This window comes from Aulonocara sp. 'chitande type north' Nkhata Bay, linkage group LG12 (assembly GCF_057382095.1).
Source record: "Aulonocara sp. 'chitande type north' Nkhata Bay isolate Kocher_YH1m ecotype deep benthic linkage group LG12, A_spYH_male_GT1.1, whole genome shotgun sequence".
NCBI classification, from domain to species: domain Eukaryota; kingdom Metazoa; phylum Chordata; class Actinopteri; order Cichliformes; family Cichlidae; genus Aulonocara; species Aulonocara sp. 'chitande type north' Nkhata Bay.
Window position 1 is genome coordinate 12,785,816 of NC_141355.1, and position 23,464 is coordinate 12,809,279.

The 23,464-nt window shown below is 43.5% G+C and overlaps 1 protein-coding gene and 1 pseudogene across 4 annotated transcripts in view; one reads left to right on the forward strand and one right to left on the reverse strand.

Annotated features, from left to right (window-relative positions):
• The first annotated feature begins 621 nt into the window (after positions 1-621).
• LOC147317012 (uncharacterized) lies at positions 622-9,676 on the forward strand (annotated as a pseudogene).
• Positions 9,677-15,003: 5,327 nt separating this feature from the next.
• The window catches only part of LOC147317013 (histone-lysine N-methyltransferase EHMT1-like), a 53,798-nt gene continuing 45,337 nt past the window's right edge, over positions 15,004-23,464 (reverse strand). For all 4 annotated transcript variants that reach the window (XM_086313577.1, XM_086313580.1, XM_086313578.1 and 1 more), the window contains exons 20-23: positions 20,070-20,156; positions 19,885-19,963; positions 18,919-19,094; positions 15,004-15,482 (exon numbers count right to left, since the gene is read on the reverse strand). In XM_086313577.1, coding sequence (XP_086169703.1) covers positions 15,386-15,482; positions 18,919-19,094; positions 19,885-19,963; positions 20,070-20,156 — 439 coding nt within the window. In that variant the 3' untranslated portion in view covers positions 15,004-15,385. The remainder of the gene's footprint in view (positions 15,483-18,918; positions 19,095-19,884; positions 19,964-20,069; positions 20,157-23,464) is intronic.

Below are 23,464 nucleotides of genomic sequence, written 5' to 3' on the forward strand. Positions count from 1 at the left end.
AATGAAATTGCGTTTGGGGCTTCCATACAATAATATAAACAAGCTAACCTTTTTTCCACTCGATAAAAGTTACCGTGAGTGTTCTCGGTGGTCAGGAACAAATGTAATCGCATGGCAGGATGCTGTAAAAGGACCAAACTTCAGCCAGGAGAACAACTGAGATAATCCATCCATAATACGAGGTTAGTCATTCATATACTGCTGCATGGGCTGGGCTGTAGCTACATCCTAAGGTTTTAAAAACTGAGCTTAAATAAATGATTAGCGGTAATAAAAGCCGAGGGAGGTCAACAGTGATCACTGACTGTTTTAGGAGCTTTTTGAGATCAAATAGAAGAAAATACATAACATTAAACATGTTAACAACACAAAAGCCATATTAAACGCAGACTACTTTAGACCCGGAAGTAGGATTCGTCGCGTCATCACTGAACAACCGGATAGGAAATAAGCAAATGCTTAGACCCACAAATGTCAGGTTGTCAACATATACCGGAGACAAAATAGCAGTTAAAGGAAAGTGCACTTGGGGAGTGAAATACAAAAAGAAAAGTTTTGTTTTGGAGTTCATTGTCATAAAATCAGAAACCAAGCCAATTCTGGGAATTCAAACGTGAAGAAATGGGACTCATCAAGAGAGTGATGGCACTGAATAAAAGTGATGAAATGGACATCTTCAAAGAATTTGCTGATGTGTCTGAGGGCATAGGTTGCCTTGAGCGAGAACACACCATTCAAATTAATGATAGCGTGGCACCAAAAGTTCATCCACCGAGAAAAATCCCTGTCACTTTGAGAGAAAATCTCAAAGTAGAACTGGACAGAATGGAAAAAATGGAGGTGATTACAAAAATTGAAGAGCCTACCCAGTGGGTGAATCCAATCGTCATTGTGGAAAAGGCTACTGGACGACTGAGAGTCTGCCTTGAGCCACGTGATCTCAATACAGCAGTCATGAGAGAGCACTACCAGTTGCCAACAGTTGAAGAGATAACGAGCCGACTGGCAAAGGCCAAATACTTCACTGTGCTGGACGCAAGCTCAGGATTTTGGCAACTTAAATTGGATGAATCCAGCTCTCGTCTCTGTACATTCAACACACCTTTTGGTCGTTACAGATTCCTTCGCCTGCCTTTTGGAATTAATTCAGCTCCAGAAGTATTCCACAGGACAGTGAGGCAGCTGTTTGAGGGGATTGATGGCGTCGAGACGTACATAGACGACCTTTTGATCTGGGGAGAGACTAAAGTACAGCATGACGACAGACTGAGGCAAGTGCTTGAGAGAGCAAGAGCAAAAAAATTTATGCTGAACAAGGACAAATGCAAGGTAGGCCTGGAGGAAATTAAATACCTTGGCCACATCTTCTCGGCAGATGGTTTGAAACCAGATCAGAGCAAGATAGAGGCAGTAAAGAAAATGCCTACACCAGAGTGCAAAAAAGATGTGGAGCGATTTCTGGGTATGGTAACATACCTAGCAAAGTTCATTCCAAACATGTCACAACACACAGAGCCATTACGCGGCCTTACCAGAGATGATGCTGCATGGCAGTGGGAAGGTGAGCATCAGCACGCGTTCAACAAATTGGAAACAATTCTTACTGAAACTCCTGTGCTCAGATACTATGATGTACAGTTTCCAGTAACACTATCTGTCGATGCTTCTAAAAGTGGACTCGGTACTGTCTTACTACAAGAGGGCAAGCCAGTTGCTTATGCATCACGCTCATTAACAGAGACTGAACAGCGTTATGCACAAATAGAAAAGGAGATGTTGGCAATTGTGTTTGGTGCAGAGCGTTTACATCAGTACGTGTATGGAAGAGAAGTGAACGTGGAGTCAGATCACAAACCACTAGAAGTGATAATGAAAAAGCCAAGTACAGTACAAGCCAGGAAGTGAAACGTACATCGCAGACACATTATCTAGAGCATACAGGGAGTGCAGAATTATTAGGCAAATGAGTATTTTGTCCACATCATCCTCTTCATGCATGTTGTCTTACTCCAAGCTGTATAGGCTCGAAAGCCTACTACCAATTAAGCATGTTAGGTGATGTGCATCTCTGTAATGAGAAGGGGTGTGGTCTAATGACATCAACACCCTATATCAGGTGTGCATAATTATTAGGCAACTTCCTTTCCTTTGGCAAAATGGGTCAAAAGGAGGACTTGACAGGCTCAGAAAAGTCAAAAATAGTGAGATATCTTGCAGAGGGATGCAGCAGTCTCAAAATTGCAAAGCTTCTGAAGCGTGATCATCGAACAATCAAGCGTTTCATTCAAAATAGTCAACAGGGTCACAAGAAGCGTGTGGAAAAACCAAGGTGCAAAATAACTAGGGATGGGTACCGGTGTCCGGTGCCATGATGGCACCGGTTCTGACATAAACGGTAGTAACCAGACCGAAAAGCAGCGCACATTTCTGTGCTTTATTTCGGTGCTTTATTTCGGTGCTTTTTTTTCCTGAGCTGTGATACACTTTAGATTCTAGCCAATCATTTTACGTTTCCGAGGATAGTAGGCGGGGCAAGGTACGTACGTTCTGTTAGAGCAGAGCTACAGATTAAAAATGTCCAAGGCGAAGCGGTCAAAAGTCTGGCTGTACTTCACAGCAAAATATGCAAACTCAGCAGCCTGCAACAAGTGCTTTAAGCTGATACTGTGATACTGTCAAAGGAGGTAACACCTCAAATCCGATGAAACACCTGGCGACGCATAGCGTTTTTTTTAAAAGCCCAGAAATGCGCCGTATTTGATAGCTTGCTGCGAGACCTCACACCGAGCACATCTACTGCGGGTGGGTTGCCTGTTATGCAACATCCCCCAAAAACATGAAGAGGAGAGTCCTGGCCCCTAGCCCTGCCAGTGTAGCAGAAATGATGACGGATGATGGTGGCAGCAGCCGTTCTTCTCTGCGTGAGTAGCTAATTTACATTGAGTAGGCTAACCACGTTATTACATTAATGCATGTAAGGTGAACTAGCAAACATCATCATAGCTACATGCGGCTGTCCTCTTGTTTGATGGCAGATACTCCCTTCACCCTGGCTAAAAAGTCTAAAATGACCAAAGAAAAAGTGGAAAACAGTTAAACATGAGAGGTTTAGGACAAAGTTTGTGTTTTTTCCATTGTTTAAGCACTGCTTCCAGCCAAGAGTGATACCATATATGCCCCATAGCTGCAGAAAAGGCTAACATTGTTATATTTTTACAAAAAACAGCTGAACATGAGAGGTTTTTGGACCAATTTTGTGTTCTCCATTCTTTAAGCACCGGTTTGAGCACCGTTTGAGCACCGGCACCGTTTCAAAAGTACCGATTTGGCACCAGTATCGGATAAAACCTAAACGATACCCATCCCTAAAAATAACTGACCATGAACTGAGAAAAGTCAAGCGTGCAGCTGCCAAGATGCCACTTGCCACCAGTTTGGCCATATTTCAGAGCTGCAACATCACTGGAGTGCCCAAAAGCACAAGGTGTGCAATACTCAGAGACATGGCCAAGGTAAGAAAGGCTGAAAGACGACCACCACTGAACAAGACACACAAGCTGAAACGTCAAGACTGGGCCAAGAATTATCTCAAGACTGATTTTTCTAAGGTTTTATGGACTGATGAAATGAGAGTGAGTCTTGATGGGCCAGATGGATGGGCCCATGGCTGGATTGGTAAAGGGCAGAGAGCTCCAGTCCGACTCAGACGCCAGCAAGGTGGAGGTGGAGTACTGGTTTGGGCTGGTATCATCAAAGATGAGCTTGTGGGGCCTTTTCGGCTTGAGGATGGAGTCAAGCTCAACTCCCAGTCCTACTGCCAGTTTCTGGAAGACACCTTCTTCAAGCAGTGGTACAGGAAGAAGTCTGCATCCTTCAAGAAAAACATGATTTTCATGCAGGACAATGTTCCATCACACGCGTCCAAGTACTCCACAGCGTGGCTGGCAAGAAAGGGTATAAAAGAAGAAAAACTAATGACATGGCCACCTTGTTCACCTGATCTGAACCCCATTGAGAACCTGTGGTCCATCATCAAATGTGAGATTTACAAGGAGGGAAAACAGTACACCCCTCTGAACAGGGTCTTGGAGGCTGTGGTTGCTGCTGTACGCAATGTTGATGGTGAACAGATCAAAACACTGACAGAATCCATGGATGGCAGGCTTTTGAGTGTCCTTGCAAAGAAAGGTGGCTATATTGGTCGCTGATTTGTTTTTGTTTTGTTTTTGAATGTCAGAAATGTATATTTGTGAATGTGGAGATGTTATATTGGTGTCACTGGTAAAAATAAATAATTGAAATGGGTATATATTTGTTTTTTGTTAAGTTGCCTAATAATTATGCACAGTAATAGTCACCTGCACACACAGATATCCCCCTAAAATAGCTAAAACTGAAAACAAACTAAAACTACTACTTCCAAAAACATTCAGCTTTGATATTAATGAGTTTTTTGGGTTCATTGAGAACATGGTTGTTGTTCAATAATAACATTATTCCTCGAAAATACAACTTGCCTAATAATTCTGCACTCCCTGTATTTGCCAGTGACCAGCTCATCTGATAATGAGATAGAAGACCAGGTGCACATGGTAATTTCCAACTTAACCTGTGACAAGTGCAAAACTAGAGGAATTCAGACAGGAAACAAGGAATGATATGACACTGACTAAACTTACAGAGGCAGTTCTGGATGGATGGCCAGAAGCAAGAAACCAAGCTGCAACAGAAATCCAAGCATATTGGAATTACAGGGAACAAATTTCAGTAGTGGATGGAGTTCTGTTCAAAGGAGAACAGCTTATTGTTCCTGTAGCACTGAGAGCAGAAATGCTAAAGCACATTCACGAGGGTCACTTGGGTATTGAAAGCTGCAGAGAAGTACTCTTTCGGCCTGGAATGTCACAGAGTATCACAGAGATGTGTGCAGTACTCACCAGAAACGACAGAACAAAGAGCCACTACATCCACATAGTGTTCCAGAAAGACCCTGGCAGAAGATAGGTGTGGACCTATTTATCTTTGACCAGCAGGAATATCTCCTCTTAGTGGATTACTATTCGAAGTTCATTGAGGTTGAGTGGCTGAAGTCGGACACAAGAAGTGCAACAGTTATCACTCATCTTAAGTCACAATTTGCCAGACACGGAATTCCTGAAACAGTGATTTCAGACAACGGACCAGAGTTCAGCTCCCGTGAATTCCAAGACTTTGCAAAAGAGTGGGAGTTTTGTCACAACTCTATGAGCCCCCACCATGCACAGTCAAACTGAATGGCAGAGAGAGGAGTACAAACAGTGAAACTCTTGTTAAAAAAGGCAAAAGCCAAGGGGAATGACCCGTATCCATCATTAATGAATCTGAGGAGTACACCGTTGGAGGACATTGGAGCGTCACCAGCCCAGCTGCTAATGGGTCGACGCATAAGGACAAGACTTCCAACAACATCGCAAAGATTGAAACCCCACATGGTCACTAAGACAGTGCAGCGGTTGTTAGAAACAAGACAACAGAAATAGAGAGAATACTTTAACCAAGGAACCAAAGCACTTGAACAACTGCAGGTTGGTGACACTGTCAGAATGTGGCAACAAGGTGTATGGAATCCATCTCAGGTGACAGGTTTATCTGAACATCCAAGATCTTATGTTGTCAGATGCTTGATGGACAGACATATAGAAGGAACAGAAAGTTTCTAAGGCAGTCAAGGGACAATCAAAACGTGACACAGCAAAATGAGCGTGATAAAACACGGGGACAAAGTGAGATGGACATGCAAAGTAAAAATGTCACTCCCACAGAGTTTCCAAGTTCCCCACCCAAAACTGCGACTGGACGTATTGTTTCCAAGCCCAGAAGGCTTTTTGAGGAATAAAATGAACATTATGTTTCGAGTATATTCTTTGAATAAAAAAAGAAAAAAAGGGGGGTGTCATGATATGAGTGAACAGCTTTTGATTAAGGTGCAGTTCATGTGGAAGCCACCGAAGGGTGGTGTAGAGACATAATAAAAAAGTGATGGCTAAAACCTAAGACGGTGTCATGTCTGCTTCCTGAAGTAATATCGCAACAGCCATGATACTCAGAGATGAATTAAAGGCACTATTGCAGAAAAGACTGTCAGGTTCGTTCGTTTGGAAGGAAAATAAGCACAAGCAGAGTCCTCGGAGGTGTCCAAAAAAGTGATTTATTAAACACACACAATTTACACCTGTGTGGGAAGCCGCCGATCGGTCTTCTCCTCTCTGCTCGTTACAGAAAGCTTTATAGCCTTTATGACGTCAGGACAATTCCTGGACCACCTCTTTTCAGAACAACAACACTTTCCCAGGCTTGAAACCAGATGTTTCCCATCATCTGTATCTGGGAACATAACCAATTGTGTAGACGAGTGTGCAGTTTTGTGAGATTGTAGGTCCAAGCCAACGAAAGTTTGGTGTCCTTATCTGACTCACTACGGACTGCCTGGACCTACAGCCATGCTGGTGCTTTCTAAAATGTGTTTTATTCTGCGTGTTAATACAAGATCATTCAGTACCCACACCGTTAGCAGATTTACTAAATGATAAATGATACATGATAATATTGATAATAAACTGATAAGTGATGCAGACTAATGGAGTAATGATGAACTAATGACCGTGCATGTTAATGATAACACAGTGACAGTAAAATAACATTCCTTGACGTGACAACGCCTCCTCTTGGGCTCGCTTGCGAGGCCAAAACAAACAAACACGTTATAACACTTATCAACCCCAACACCCCCGTTATTTTCCAATTTTCCCACAGTTTCATGATCACTGTTCCCAGGCTCTTTTTACTTTTACTTTAACCTTCGTGATAAGAGTATAAGGTTATGAGTATAAAAGTATGCGATTCACGTACAAAACTATTACGATTCCTTTAACCTCTCAATTACTTTAGACTAGAGCCCTAGCCTATCAGGAGCCTGGAATGAATTGATGCTTGGCACGTGACGCTCCTCTTCTTTCTTCGTCTCCCCAGGTAGACTGCTGGGGAGAACCGCTGCACAGGGGGAGAGGATTATTCTGCCTCTATGTTACCCCCCGTGTTACTTTGGGTGGAGCTTATCTCGAGTAAGCTCTCGTCCGCCACTGCACATTGAGACCAATGGAACCAGGTCTCACCCTTTCCCTTCAGCCAAACCGCACTGGTGGTGCAAGCCGTCACCTCGAATGGCCCCGTCCACCTCGGATCTCTCCACTTTCGCTAATGACCTTCAGCCACACCGCCTTGGCGTCGGGGACGGACCTGTCCACCGCATTCACCCCCACTCCAACCTGTTGTGGGAAACTAGACACAAGAGCTTTTAATTCTTTCCAACATTCCGCATGCTTTCTGTTACTTTTTATACTTCCTTCCGCCGGGACTGTTGTCCAAGGACCTGGAAACTGTCGTCCTGTCAACAGCTCATATGGTGTGAAACCTGTGGATTGATTAACACAACATCTTATTATCATCAATGCAATGGGCAGGGCTGCAACCCAATTTAGCCCCGTCTGAGCAGAAATTTTAGCTGTTTTGTTTTTCGGGTTTAGATTCATTCTTTCCACCTTCCCCTGGGACTGAGGATGATACACCGTCCCAAATCGGTGCTGCAACCCCAGCTTCTGTTCTACTTCTGCCAAATCTTTATTTTTAAAATGAGTTCGAGTGGTCCCCCGCTTCGGAGACAGACAAAGGTTGGTACAGCCGTTATTTTGTTGTTCCAAAAAAAGGGGGAGGGCTTCGTCCCATCCTCAACCTGCGAGTCTTGAACACATATCTACGAACGCTAACATTGAGACAGCTCTTGAATGCAGTCGGCCCGGGAGATTGGTTTGCAGCAATCGATCTAACAGATGCTTATTTTCATGTGGCTATACACCCGAAACACAGGCAGTTTCTGAGGTTTGCATTCGAGGGCGTACCCTACGAATACCTAGTGCTGCCATTCGGGCTGTCGCTCGCTCCTCGCACCTTCATGAAATGTGCCGAGGAAGCGCTAGCGCCCCTCAGAGAGAGAGGCATCCGCATCTTAGCCTACCTAGACGACTGGGCTTTCGTAGCTTGCTCCAGAGAGCAGGCGGAGACACAGCTGTCGCTGGTTCTGTCACACATTCAGACACTGGGGTTCTCTGTGAACTTTCAAAAGAGCTCGCTAATCCCGAGTCAGCAGATTACTTTTCTCGGTTTGGAAATATGCTCGCTTTCCAGCCGCGCACTTTTGTCGGAGCTCAGAGTGGCAGCGTTTCATCGCTGCCTCGCTCAGTTTCAGCTGGGATGCAGACTGTGTTTCCAGACGATATTAAGCTTGTTGGGCATGATGTCATCTATGATCGCCGTAGTGCCACTTGGACTGTTAAAAATGAGAGCGTTTCGATGCTGGACTCTCTCTCACAGTTTGTGTGCATCGCGTCACCTCCGGAGGAGGCTGCCGGTAACCGCATCTTGCATGCTAGCTCTCAGTCCTTGGAGGGAGCCCAGGCTGCTGCATCAGGGCTCTCGGATTGGGAGGGGGTTGTTTCGCAAGGTGGTGTCCACAGATGCTTCCCTAAGAGGGTGGGGAGCGCTGTGGAAGGGTGCATCAGTTAGAGGGATCTGGTCCGCAGCCCAGCGCCAGCTGCACATCAACCTCTTAGAGCTGTTAGCAGTGTTCTTAGCTCTAAAGCATTTCCGTTCAGTCCTGGAGGGCCAGCATGTCTTAGTCAGGACGGACAATTTAACAGTGGCGTCTTACATAAACAGGCAGGGAGAAACACGCTCTCTTCCCCTGTTGAAGCTGTCTCGCTCTCTGCTGTTATGGTGCAGTGTTCATTTTCTGCCTCTAAGAGCCACCCATGTCCCGGGCCACCTGAACCTGGGGCCGGACCTTCTCTCCAGGGGGGTCCTCTGGTGAGAGAATGGAGGTTACACCCTTTAATAGTGGCTCAGATTTGGGATCTATTTGCCAAGGCGCAAATACATCTTTTTGCTTCCAGGGTAAATACTCACTGCCCCCTGTTCTTCTCCATAATCGACCACAATGCACCCTTGGGCTTGGATGCGCTAGCGCACCAATGGCCAGACGTGCTCCTGTATGCATTTCTTCCAGTGGAAATGATATCTCCAGTTCTAGAGAGAGTGCGTCGGCATTCCCTCTCTCTGATTCTAGTGGCCCCTTGGTGGCCCACAAGGTCGTGGTATGCAGAGATAATCAGCCTGCTAGCAGCGAGTCCTTGGCAGCTTCCTCTCCGCAGGGATCTCCTCTCTCAGGTGGGAGGAGAAGTGTTTCATCCACACCCAGATCTGTGGCGCCTTCATGCTTACCTGCTGAGAGGTTAAACTTGATTGCTAAGGGTTTGCCACCTAGTGTGATAGCGACAATTCAGAGTGCTAGGGCCTCATCTACTAGAGGCTTGTACGCTTACAAATGGACCACCACACTCTGCCATTTCAGTGCTCTATTGTGGCTGTTTTGACATTCCTGCAGGAGCTGCTGGATAAGGGCCTTTCATTTTCGACAATTAAGGTTTATTTAGCAGCTATATCTGCTTGTCATATTGGCTTTGACGGGGTAACACTAGGTGCACATCCCCTCGCCATACGTCTTCTGAAAGGAGTTCGCCGGCTGAGGCCCGTGCTTAAGTCCAATGTCCCTGCTTGGGACTTGTCTTTGGTGCTGGAGGCCCTTTGTAGCCCCCCGTTTGAACCCACTGAGTCTGTGGATATGAAATTTCTTTCATATAAGACTGCATTACTTCTCGCTTTGCCTTTGGCAAAGCAAGTGGGTTACCTTCATGCGCTGTCTGTGCATCCCTCCTGCACACAGTTCTCTCCTGATGGCCAAAAGGTCGTATCTTATAGCTCAATGGAGTTTGAGTGGCTGAGCTTTTGCTCCCCTCCTTTTGCATCTGAGAAGCAGAAGAGGATGCATTCTCTTTGTCCGGTGCATGTGCTACGCACCTACATTGAGCGCACTCAGAATGTGCGTTTAAGTGACCAGCTGTTTGTCTGCTTCGCTAATCCAAATAGAGCTAGAGCTCTGTCCAAACAGAGGCTCTCCCACTGGATTATAGAAGCTATCTCACTGGCATACGGCACCAGAGGTCTCGCTTTGCCCCACGGGGTGAGAGCTCATTCCACCAGGGGGATGGCAACCTCATTTGTGCGGCAGCTAGTTGGGCATCACCGCACACTTTTGTGCGGTTTTATCGGTTGGACGTTACAGCCCCTTCGGTGGCTCATGCTGTCCTTTCTGCTGGGTCTACCACTCACTAAGGATGTGATGGTCCGATTCCGGTTCAGTGGCTGCTCTGTGGGGCGTGTATACTTATATATACTATACGTGTATACCATACTTATGTGTTGTACCGAGTGAGTCGACTGAAAGAGAACGAATAGTTATGTCTATAGCTTCTGTTCTCTGAAGGAGAGGAACGAGTCATAATCCTTTGTCTCACCCCAACCGATCGCAGCAGATGGCCGCCCCTCCCTGAGCCTGGTTCTGCCGGAGGTTTCTTCCTGTTAAAAGGGAGTTTTTCCTTCCCACTGTCGCCAAAGTGCTTGCTCATAGAGGGTCATATTAGAGCTGGGCGATAGAACGATAACAATATGCATTGCGAAATAACTTTTCCTCGATAGAAAAGTTAAACTATTGCGATAGGCCTCGTCTCTCTTGTCCTCTTTAAAAAAAAAAAAAAAAAAAAAAGAACAACAGCCAATCCAAATGAAGTAGCGCAGAGCCGAACCAATCACAGCCGCAGCGTCACGTCACGTGACTTGTTACGTGCCGCACATGTGTATTTGTTTGGGAAGCAGCCAGCCGCTGTGCCGCCTGGTAATGGAGGAAATGAGTGTGCCGACTAGAGAAAGATCAACTGAGCGTGACCGAAGGTTACCGAAGAGAAAACAGATGATGGTTCTAATGCCGGAGAGATTGTCGAACGGAAGAGCCACAGAAGTTCCGTAGTGTGAAGGTATTTCGGCTATTTCAAGTCTGACAAAAACAGAGTAGCGCGCACTGTAAATGTGCCGAAAGCAAGTCTGGAAATACAATAAAGCGGTGCATGCTCAATCTCTGACTGGAAGCGCTAATTCGTCATTCGGCTTTTGTCAGATTAAAGTAACTGTTTGAAAAGCTAAGCTATACAACAAGGAGAGATTGAGAATTCCCTTTTAGTTCTCAGTTTATTTGATATTGACAAAAGTTAGTCAATTTTGTCTGATCTTCTGTAAAACTTACTAAGATTTATTTTTAGAATTAATATTTTGTTTCTAAGTGGAATTGACAATTTAGTAGTCTGTTTTGTTTGTTCTATTTTGAAACTTAAACGCTTCAGCGGCTGCCTTTTGTGTAGTTTGCCATATTTGCCTTTATTTATCTGAAAAAGTCTCATGTTCCTTAAGTACATCTACCCTCTTGAACTTATTATGGGAAATAAATATTTAAATAAAAACAAGCTGCTGATTATTTCACATTTTACTTGTGAGCAACGGCACATTAAATCTTACAAATATAGTTATTTGGCTTATATCGTGATAGATATCGTTATCGCCTGAAATGAAAAAAACATCGTGATATGAAAAAATCTTATATTGCCCAGCTCTAGGTCATATGATTGCTGGGTTTTTCTCTGTATCTATGAAGCGCCTTGAGGCGACTTTTGTTGTGATTTGGTGCTATATAAATAAAATTGAATTGAATTGAACTATTCGTTCCACACCACTGAAGTTGCACCATTTTAACAAACCAATTCTGGTTCATCTGTTTCATTCAACGATCCGTTTTCGCCCTTCTCATTCTCCTTCGCCGCCATGCTTTTTCTGCCATGTCGGCATGAAGACAAAGGCACTGCGCATGTGCGTTTTACCCATATTCTATCGCAATATTTCATTTTCTTATCGTTGCCCAACATTATACCGGTATTACCGTGAACGGTATGATATGGCCCAGCCCTATAGGGAGCTACAGTTAATTGAGGCAACCATGAATGCCAACATGTACTGTGTCACACTGAAGCAGAGCATGATCCCCTCACTTCAGACACTGGGCCACAGGACAATATTCCAACATGATAACAGCCCCAAACACCTCGAAAAAGAGCAGTCCCTTGCTAAATAAACTGAGGGTAAAGGTACTGACTGGCCAAGCATAACTCCAGACTTAAACCTTATGGAGCATCTCTGGGGCATCCTCAAATGGAAGGTGGAGGAGCGCAAGGTCTCTAGCATCCACAAACTCCGCGACATCATCATGAAGGAGTGGAAGAGGATTACTTAAATTAAAACATGCTGTTCGTAATCTTTGTAAATCACCGGTTAATTGCATATTAATTTTGTACTTTTCCCCCCTTTTAATCTAAACGAAAGGGATCAGTTTTTATGCAGTGGTTTTACTGGGCTGTAAATTTCTCATCAAACCCCTGCTCTTAAACAAATTGTCACATCCAGCTTCGATACATCCATACAATATTGATTGTAAAAAAGGTTAGCACGTTGTTAAAGGAGGCCATACAAAAGGCATCATACGTTTTGTTAACAGTGATGGCTATAATTTAAAAAAAGAAAAAAGAAAAAAAAGAGATTTGTATGGCTAGATTTACCTTCTTTGCATACAATCTATACTCTCAAACCCATCAATTAGTGATGGGATTTCCGGCTCTTTTTAGAGAACCGGCTTTTTCGGCTCAGATCACTTAAAAGAGCCGGCTCTTCAGGTTGTTTTATTGCTTTAATTAATATATTATTAACAACAATATAAAATTATGCACAAAAGGAATTACTAATGTAAAAAAAAAAACAAAAAAAAATCCCACGTGGTTTTATTTATATATGTTTATATATAAATATATATGGTGGCCCCTAGAGACAAAGCACGTACAAATTCCAAAACACATTTCTAGCGTTAACTGAACTTCCAAAACAGAGCTATCTAGATCACTTAAATTACACAATTGAAAGTATACGTGTATTGTTTGTGTATTTATACACAAGCACTCATATATATTCAAATAATTAAAAAAAAAAAAAAAAGTTCATATACCTGTCACTACCACACACCAAATCCGGTCGTTGGTACTTCTTGGCTTGTGTAGCCACTAGGTAACAAAAAGCTCAACACTGCGCCCAGCATCCTGGAGCACTTGTGTCGTGTTTTGGAGTTTGTATATACTTCGGGGTTTGTACGTGCTTTGACTCTAGGGGCCACCGTAGGTATACTTTTATTTATTCACTCCACATAAAATGTAATAAATAAATCATATAATACAAAAACCAACGATTTACATTTCAACTTTTAACTATTTAAATTTTCAGCTTTTTCCTTTTAAACAAATTTAAAGTGAAACAACACAAAACACTGCAAACCACAACACAATTAAATATAAATATGAAAAAGAAGATGCACATTCTCTGACATATGGGCCTGCATGAATAAACTTTCTGAATCCTTTATCATCTGCAACTGAAAATAGTTGTGGATGATTACTATACCTTTCTAATGTGACGTTGTTGTTCCTGGCTCTCTTCCTCTCTCTCTTTCCCTCTGGCACTGTTCCTGTGCTACTGTGAGTGTAACTACCGCCCCTCCCCCTCTTCCCAGCGCAAAGCACAAGGCTCGCGTGCAGAGTGAAGCGGAAAAAAAAGTGCGAGAGAGGGTGAGAGAAAGACAAAAAAAAACAAAAAACCAAAACCCCGGCTCCCAATAAAGAGCTGGCTCGTGTCGTTCACTTTAAAGAGCCGCCTCTAAGAGCCGTTTCGTTTGCGACCGACACATCACTACTAGGGCTGGGTATCGTCACTGGTTTCTAGAATCGATTCAATTCCGATTCACAAGGTCCCGAATCGATTCGATCCACGATTCGATTTAATTCGATTTGAATCTGGGAAATTTTGACAGAAATATTATAATTCAGATAAGTACATTTACATATTTTTGTATCTATAAAAAGGAAGCTGACACACGCAAGACTTTATCAAAGGTGTGAGCATCACAGCAGATGCCTTTGTGTCAAAGTAGCTGAAGATAAAACACAGAAAAACATGAAGGTGATTTTCCTGGCCTGGGATTTTATAAAAATATTCTGCAGTACATCAAAAACGAAAGAAAACCATTAATCAACATATGATTGTAATCTGAAGTTACAGCGGTTTTATTAGAGACACGGCTAAGCATTTTGCATTTTGCATAATTTTAAAAAGTTTAAATTTGTTCAGTATTGAACAGCAGAAATTAGGTTTTCTTTTCGGAAGTGTATATAAAACGGAAAAAAAAAACAAACGTCGGCCGACAGCGCTGTAAACAACGGTAGTCTTGTGCGTAACAAGTAAGCGAATAATGAAGAAAACAGATTTTTAGACGGGAAACTGTTCTTGAAGTACAGAGAGAGAGAGAGAGAGAGAGAGAGAGAGCTGTGCATCTTGGTCAAAGCAAAACAGTAAAAGTCAGAGTGAATACATGACGATGTTTATGTGAAGCATAGTTTGGATCTTCTTTTGCTGCTGGTTCGGTCAATATTGTTTGGAGAGACATCAAACTAACAGCTTTAGAATCAGCGCATAAAGGGCGTGAACACAAAGCGCGGCAGATCAGAATCACCAAGCTGTCGGCTTTCAGCCCCAACCGTGAGAAAGGCGACATCTAACTGATTCTGATCCGCGGGTCGCGCTGTGTGTTTAAGTTTTTGTGCAGAATCCGTGTTTCTGCTCTCATTTACTGTCTTAGCTGTTTGGTGGTGGTTGAAATTTTGTGAGATTTTACCTGAGATTCTGGCATTTCAGGCAAAATAAATTTATATTAAAAAATCGATTCAGGATTTTAATGAATCGATTTTACGTTATCCAAGCCAGAATCGATAAGTCGATTATAAAAGCCCACCCCTAATCACTACCATCAATCCAAGAAGCCTGAGATGAACTGGAATACCAAATGTAACACAGACCTCATCATCCGGCAAAAAGAAGGGAAAAAAGCTGCATCTACTGAAACATTTCTCTATTAACACGAAAAAATACCACAGATGATATAAAATATGTTTAATGACTACAAAGCAAACATGAGGTTAAAAACTTAAAAGTTCACAAAAGAACTCAGACTACCACAAATCAGTTAACTTCATTATTCCACATGTAGAAATATGAAAGGAAGAATCCATGAATGTAAAAATCATCTGTGTCTCTCAGTCTTCATTAGCACTATTTTTTCTGGCAGAAAAGTAACTTCATTATAATAAGTTAGATCTTGTGCTTTGGTGATTAAAACATGTCTCTCTTTCATTTCAGGTAAATATCAGACAACATAACTGCGTGTAGTCATGACATTACTCTTACATGGTATCTGGTTCAGGGGGCAGTGTTTCTTACATTAAAGAGGCCACAGTAACAAAGAGGAATCAGTGAGTTTCTATTTACTAGCAACTGAGTGACGACACTTATTAGATCCACACTGACAGCTGAAGTACTTGCTTTTCACCCTCCAATAGTGATCACCATAATCGAACCTGTTGAGGAAAAGAGAACAACTGTGTTAACTTGTTCATCCTACAGCCTGGACAATTTCTGATTTTTAATACAGATACTGATATTTGGTCATTTAAAAATCAGATATTCCGATATATTGGCCAATTTTGTTTTCTTCGTTCAGAGACATAAAACAGATTTCCCACATTATTACTCAGACAGAAGCTTCATCTTTGCACCCTGCTGCATGAAGAACAGTTCAGTTTCCAAACAAATTCATCTAAAACTTTGAGTACACATTAGTCTCAGCAGTCACATGCAGTGGTTATTTTTGTCCCTGCATCTCATTAAAATATGTTGCTATTACTGAGTCAATGTGAAAGTCTCCCAAGGCTCCCAAGTCTCCCAAAGTCAATGTGAAAGTCTCCCAAGGCTCCCAAGTCTCCCAAAGTCTCCCAGGCACACGTTGTCATTTAATGGTTTTTCTTTATTTTTATAACTATTTACGTTGTAGATTCTCACTGAAGGCATGGGATGGGATGGGATGGCCTGTTGCTGCAGGATGCTGTGGTAGCCATGCTGATTCAGTGTGCATTCAATTTCGAATAACCCAACTGTGCCACAAAGCACCCCCACACCATCACACCACCTCCTCCATGCTTCATGGTGGGAACCATGCATGTAGAGACCATCCATTCATCTTTTCTGTGTCACACAAAGACATGGCAGGTGGAACCATAGATCTCAAATTTGGACTCATCAGACCAAAGCACAGATATCCACTGGTCTAATGTCCATGTGTTTCTTGGCCAAAACAAATCTCTTCTGCTTGTTGCTTTTCCTTAATTGTGGTTTCTTAGCACCTATTTGACCATAAAGGCCTGATTCACACAGTCTCCTCTGAAAGGTTGATGTAGAGATGTGTCTGTTACTGGAACTCTGTATGGGATTTATCAGGGCTCTAATCTGAGGTGCTGTTAACTTGCGATTTCTGAGGCTGGTGACTCGGATGAAATTATCCTCAGCAGCAGAGGTGACTCTTGGTCTTCCTTGTGAGCCAGTTTCATCGCAATGCCTGATGGTTTTGCGACTGCACTTGGGGACACATTTAAAGTTTTAGCAATTTTCTGGACTGGCTGACCTTCAGTTCTTAAAGCAATGATGGACAGTCATTTCTTTTTACATACAGGGAGTGCAGAATTATTAGGCAAGTTGTATTTTTGAGGAATAATGTTATTATTGAACAACAACCATGTTCTCAATGAACCCAAGAAACTCATTAATATCAAAGCTGAATGTTTTTGGAAGTAGTTTTTAGTTTGTTTTTAGTTTTAGCTATTTTAGGGGGATATCTGTGTGTGCAGGTGACTATTACTGTGCATAATTATTAGGCAACTTAACAAAAAACAAATATATACCCATTTCAATTATTTATTTTTACCAGTGACACCAATATAACATCTCCACATTCACAAATATACATTTCTGACATTCAAAAACAAAACAAAAACAAATCAGCGACCAATATAGCCACCTTTCTTTGCAAGGACACTCAAAAGCCTGCCATCCATGGATTCTGTCAGTGTTTTGATCTGTTCACCATCAACATTGCGTACAGCAGCAACCACAGCCTCCCAGACCCTGTTCAGAGGGGTGTACTGTTTTCCCTCCTTGTAAATCTCACATTTGATGATGGAGCAAAGGTTCTCAATGGGGTTCAGATCAGGTGAACAAGGTGGCCATGTCATTAGTTTTTCTTCTTTTATACCCTTTCTTGCCAGCCACGCTGTGGAGTACTTGGACGCGTGTGATGGAACATTGTCCTGCATGAAAATCATGTTTTTCTTGAAGGATGCAGACTTCTTCCTGTATCACTGCTTGAAGAAGGTGTCTTCCAGAAACTGGCAGTAGGACTGGGAGTTGAGCTTGACTCCATCCTCAAGCCGAAAAGGCCCCACAAGCTCATCTTTGATGATACCAGCCCAAACCAGTACTCCACCTCCACCTTGCTGGCGTCTGAGTCGGACTGGAGCTCTCTGCCCTTTACCAATCCAGCCACGGGCCCATCCATCTGGCCCATCAAGACTCACTCTCATTTCATCAGTCCATAAAACCTTAGAAAAACCAATCTTGAGATATTTCTTGGCCCAGTCTTGACGTTTCAGCTTGTGTGTCTTGTTCAGTGGTGGTCGTCTTTCAGCCTTTCTTACCTTGGCCATGTCTCTGAGTATTGCACACCTTGTGCTTTTGGGCACTCCAGTGATGTTGCAGCTCTGAAATATGGCCAAACTGGTGGCAAGTGGCATCTTGGCAGCTGCACGCTTGACTTTTCTCAGTTCATGGGCGGTTATTTTGCGCCTTGGTTTTTCCACACGCTTCTTGCGACCCTGTTGAATGAAACGCTTGATTGTTCGATGATCACGCTTCAGAAGCTTTGCAATTTCGAGACTGCTGCATCCCTCTGCAAGATATCTCACTATTTTTGACTTTTCTGAGCCTGTCAAGGCCTTCTTTTGATCCATTTTGCCAAAGGAAAGGACGTTGCCTAATAATTATGCACACCTGATATAGGGTGTTGATGTCATTAGACCACACCCCTTCTCATTACAGAGATGCACATCACCTAATATGCTTAATTGGTAGTAGGCTTTCGGGCCTATACAGCTTGGAGTAGGACAACATGCATGAAGAGGATGATGTGGACAAAATACTCATTTGCCTAATAATTCTGCACTCCCTGTATGTCTTTGTGTGACGCATAAAAGTTGAAAGAACAAAAAACACATGATCAGCTTCTACAAAAGCAAACAGATGTTGCCATAGTATGAATTCTAACAGTTGTCAAATATGGCTATCAGCTGTGTACTAACCTGACTTCTGCACAACACAACTGATGGTGCCAACCTCATTAAGAAGGCAACAATTAAACCCTGACAAGGCACACCTGTGAAGTAAAAACCATTTCAGGTGACTACATCATGAAGCCCACTGAGAGAAGGCCAAGGGTGTACAGCGCCATCAACAAAGCAAAGCGTGGCTACTTTCAGGAATCTAAAATATAAAACACATTTAGAGTTATTTATCCATTTCTTCTCTTTGCTACATAATTTAATATATCTTGCTTCATCTATTTGATGTCTTCAGCATGCTTCTACAATATAGAAAATAGGAAATACAATGAAAAACCATTAAATGACAAGGTGTGTCCAAACTTTTGATTGGTAGTGTACTACTCTGAGGAGATCCCAAGGCAGACACTTGACACATTTACATACACGCTTATTTAATTACTATTTTATGCTGTTTGGATGGTTACCCAACAGGGAAGTTGCAAAGTGCCCTCTGCTGGATGAACTATGCAACCTCAGCACTCATAACTTGGTTAAAGTGCATTTCTCCCATCTTTTTGCTTTTTAATTGATCAGCCATTTAGCAAATAGCCATTATTGGGCCCACTGATTTTTCGTCACCACTCACCCTATCTGGTCTCCAGCTTTGATGGACCGACTGGAGAAGAAGGCTATCCGGGGGAAGCGTAAGTCCTGGTGCATGGTGAACACCCTCACAGCCAGTAGGTTGGGCTCACACAGGTGGTTGATGAAGCGACCAATGTTGCCAAAGAGTCTTGCATCAATACAATGGGCATCCCCAACCTGCACACATGTTAAAAAAACAAACCAAAAAGAAAAAAAGGAAAGCAAAATTTGTATCCTGCTAATGACTGCCTTTTGATAAGATAGATGTTAGAAAAAGGTGACACCCCCATGATGAAGTTGAAAGAGCAAAAAAACATATGATCAGCTTCTACAAAAGCAAACAGTTAATCTAGATTTTATCAACAGTTTTATCATTAAGTTGAACCTACAGTGAGAACATGTAAACTGCTGCTCACAGCAGCAATTCATTTCCAGAATAGTTGGACTGAATGAAGGTGCTGCAATAGTCCTGTCAAATTCAAGTTTTCAACCTTATTGAAACGCTGTGGCAGGACACTAAGAGCTGTTCATAAACAAATGCCTGGAAACTGAAGCAATGTTGTGAAAATTAGTGGGCCAAAATTTCTCTAAAATGACCTGAGAAACTAAGTCAGAAAGACCAAAATCGAAAAGGTTTAAAAGCTTTAACCCTAGTCTTAAAAATACAGAGGGTGTCTGTTTCCTGAATCCATACTGGAAGCTGAAGGCTGTGACTCTCATCCTAACTTTAAATACTGTAGAAACCACAAGTAAGCCCGCAGTCTGAGAGCGAGGAGCTCTGTTGGGGTGATACAGTACTACAAAGTCTTCAACACAGTGCCTGATTTTTCAAGACATTGTACCTTAACCTACAATTTACACTAAGACTTTAGAATTGCAAAAAATGGACTTCCTTTTATCCATGGCTATATATAAATAAACTCTGCTGAGTGCAGCTTTAAAAATGTATTTAAACTTATTGAATCACCTTATTGTCGAGAGTAAACAGGAAGGAATCATTCTCTCTTTTGTCAGCCTCTCCATCTGTGATGATCTCGCCAACATACCTGTGGATCAGAACGGAAGTGAGCTTATAGCACAGCTCATTTTATATATCTTTTATGCTCTTAAACACACTACATTTTATTGCTTCACTTATGAAACAATCCTCACTCGCAAATGAATGTTCCTTGAGGGATATCCTGCATGGCTCTCACTCCCCAGCCCATATTCTGTGTTCTGAACAGCTGTAGCCGGACCCTGAAAAAAAACAACAAGGCAATGTAGACGGCAGAAGTGGCAGCATGCTTTAGAGCAGGGGTGTCAAACTCAATTGCACAGAGGGCCAAAACTCAACACTTTAGGTCGCAGGCCAAACAAGATAAACGTTTATTGAACACACTAAAACAATGTTTTTTTTTAAACATAAATATGAATAAAAACAGACAGGAATATTATTCCAGATTTTATTTTTTTAATATATATATGTATATATATATATATATATATATGTATGTATGTGTGTGTGTGTGTGTGTGTGTGTGTGTGTGTATATACACACACACACGAGACAAAACGTCTTTGCAGTTCAGCAAAGTCCGCTGACTCGGTTCAACATTACCCAGCAACGGGGAAAGTGAGGCAGGTTGCACTGGTGCATTTTTGACAGCTTCACTTAAAATGCCTTCACCGCATCATGCATGCCATGTCCATGAACTGACAGATTTCCTTGCTGAGCTCAAAAACTATTGAGAATTTTTATCCCAACTCAGCCAACGGACCTCTGTATGATAAGGAATGTCGGCAAACTCTGAATCTATTTCCCACATAAAAGACTGAAATTGACGGGGATTTAAACTTTTAGCTCCGATAAAATTTACGGTTTGCGTTACAGTGGTCATTACATGCTCCATTTTTAGGACTTTACCACACAGCATTTCCTGCTGTATGATGCCGTGATATGCTGTTAGCTCACCGGTACAGTTCTCCTCCTGCATCTTTACTCGCATCCTGCTGATTAGTCCGCTTTTTTCACCGCACAACACCAGCGCTCCATCTGTTGCAAGTCCAACAAGTTTGTCCCAGGGCAGTTTCATGTTGGTTACACTTTGACATACATTTTCAAAAATGTCTTTTCCTGTCATTGTCCCGTGCATCGACTTAATGTTCAATATTTCCACTCCACAGATGAAGATGGCCAGCTGTGCAATGTGCATCATGTCTATACTTTCATCCACAGCAAGAGAGTATGCAATAAAGTTTTTGCTTCTTTCACACAACTTTGTTCTTAAATCAGTGGCCATCTCACCAACCCGATCAGTAGGGATGGGTATCGAAACCCGGTTCTTGTTGAGAACCGGTTCCCACTGTTTCAATTCCTTGGAATCGTTTGCCATTTTTGCAAACGATTCCCTTATCGATTCCAGTCGCCCCGAATGACGTCACCACGTTGCGGAGCATCATTTACCTGGCAGGAAACACGGCGCCAGCGGCTCAAATGCTCAAAAGCTTGGTTATACTTTACGAGAACGGATGACAACAGGGCAACTTGCAATACTTGCAAAGTAGATATTTCATTTAAGGGAGGAAACACTACGAATATGCAAAAGCATTTGCTCACAAAACACGTGATAACCTTAAATGAATGTCGTGTTTTTAATTCCGCTCCGGACTCGTGAATCTCAACCGAGCAGCAGCGGTAACGCTTGCACGTCCTCTCCCGTTAATGCGGCAGGTAAATAATCAACTAACAGTGCATATTATGTTAGCGCGATCTGCCTTATTACAAAACCTGCCATTACTGTGCATTTAGGTGACCATGACGAGAGAGACAGACAGAGTCTGGCTGTCTCATATGCTGGCAGTTCTCACTGCAGTCTACCGGTAGCGTCTCCTTTCAGGCCAGGATAGACGAATGTCACCGAGCAGTGACTGAGTTTGTGGTCAAAGGCTTGCACCCATTTGCCACAGCAGATGCCCCGATTTCACTTTGGTAAGTGAATGTGTTTAATTGTAGGCAGGGACATTACTGGATATTCTTGTGTAATTGCTACAGAATAATTTATGTTACACTTTGTTATTGCTACAGGAGAATATTTATTTTATTATTTTACATTTTTTTTCCTGGGGACCCTGTGACACCCCATTGAAGAGCCGTAGGCTGGATCTCTTAAGATCTCACTGTTGGGTTTGTAAGGCCATGTTACTCCTAAATTTCTATCTTGTTCAAAGAGAAGATAAAAAACAAAGTTCTAAGCTAATCGACCTTAGTGTTCTTTTTTAAAAATAAGAATCGATAAGAGAATCGATAAAGAATCGAATCGTTAAACAGAATCGAAAATGGAATCGGAATCGTTAAAATCTTATCAATACCCATCCCATCTCTGGGCTGGGGCTCGGGCCGGGCCTCGGGGGATTGGGTCCTGGTTGGTGTGTTGCCGGGGTTGTGGGCGGGTGGGTGCATGGGGGCCCAGCCCTGGAGCAGGGTGCCGCCGGTGCATCGAGCCACCTGGGGGGCTCTTCAACTGGTGGGGAAGATTGTCACATCTTGCAGGAGCTTTCCTCTCCTCAGGGGCTCTCTCTACAGGAGGGGGAGATACAGGAGAGGTGGAGGAAGATCTCAGCCTGGGTGTTTATTGTCTTATGTAGTCTGGAAGAAGAGTGGATGGTGGGGTGGGTGCAGTTTTCTCTGTGGTGGGGTTGGGTAGACTGTCCTGGGCTCTGTGGGGCCGGGAGGCGCTGCTGCGCTGGGCCCCGGTCTGGATGGGCCTGGGCCCCCTTTCCCTGGTGGGTCGCGGGGTATGGGGGTGCCTACTGGGGTCAGCGGGGGAGCTGGCCCCAGGGAGGGGTCACTTGCCCCTCCCTTCCTTCCCTCCCCATCTCCAGCTGCCTCCCTCTTCCCGCTCCACCACAACCACCCACACATGCAGGACCTTGGAGTAGGGGTATGTCACCAGGGTGCAGAGGAGGCCACCCCCCCCTGTCCCCTTCTGGCTGCCTCTGCCTCAATTTTATCCCACAACTTAGACATTCACATTACTCACACATATAGGATCTTGGGGGTGGGCACGATACACGGAATCCAAAGTACCATCAGGGTGTACACCCCACCCCTGGCGTCGTTGCCCACCTCTCAATGTTAAATACACGTAGACATTGAGGGCCAGCAGGAGGGACCATGCGCTTACCTGCTGCTCTCTGGCAGGTAGCTCCATGCCCTCCTGGGTTTTAAATGCACCTTAGAACACACATGCATCAACACTACAATGAGCGGGTGGAGGGAGGTTTGGAGTCTTCTCTCACCCCCATTCTCTGTGACCTGCTGGAGCGGGGGGGCTAGGAGGAGGAGTTGGCCGTCCGACTGCGGTCTGGAGTGTGGGGCCTCCCTGCTGCTGCGGAGTCGGGGCGGTCTGCCTCCCCCCACCGCAGGGAAAAGGGTAACACCACCTGGGTCTGGGGGCAGTTCCCCCCCTCCAGGGGCAAGGGTACCTAGACCCGGGGCTTAGAGTACGCTTGGGGAGTGTGATCGTGTGTACAGCGTCTCTTTATGTCTGTCTCCACGTTGGTTG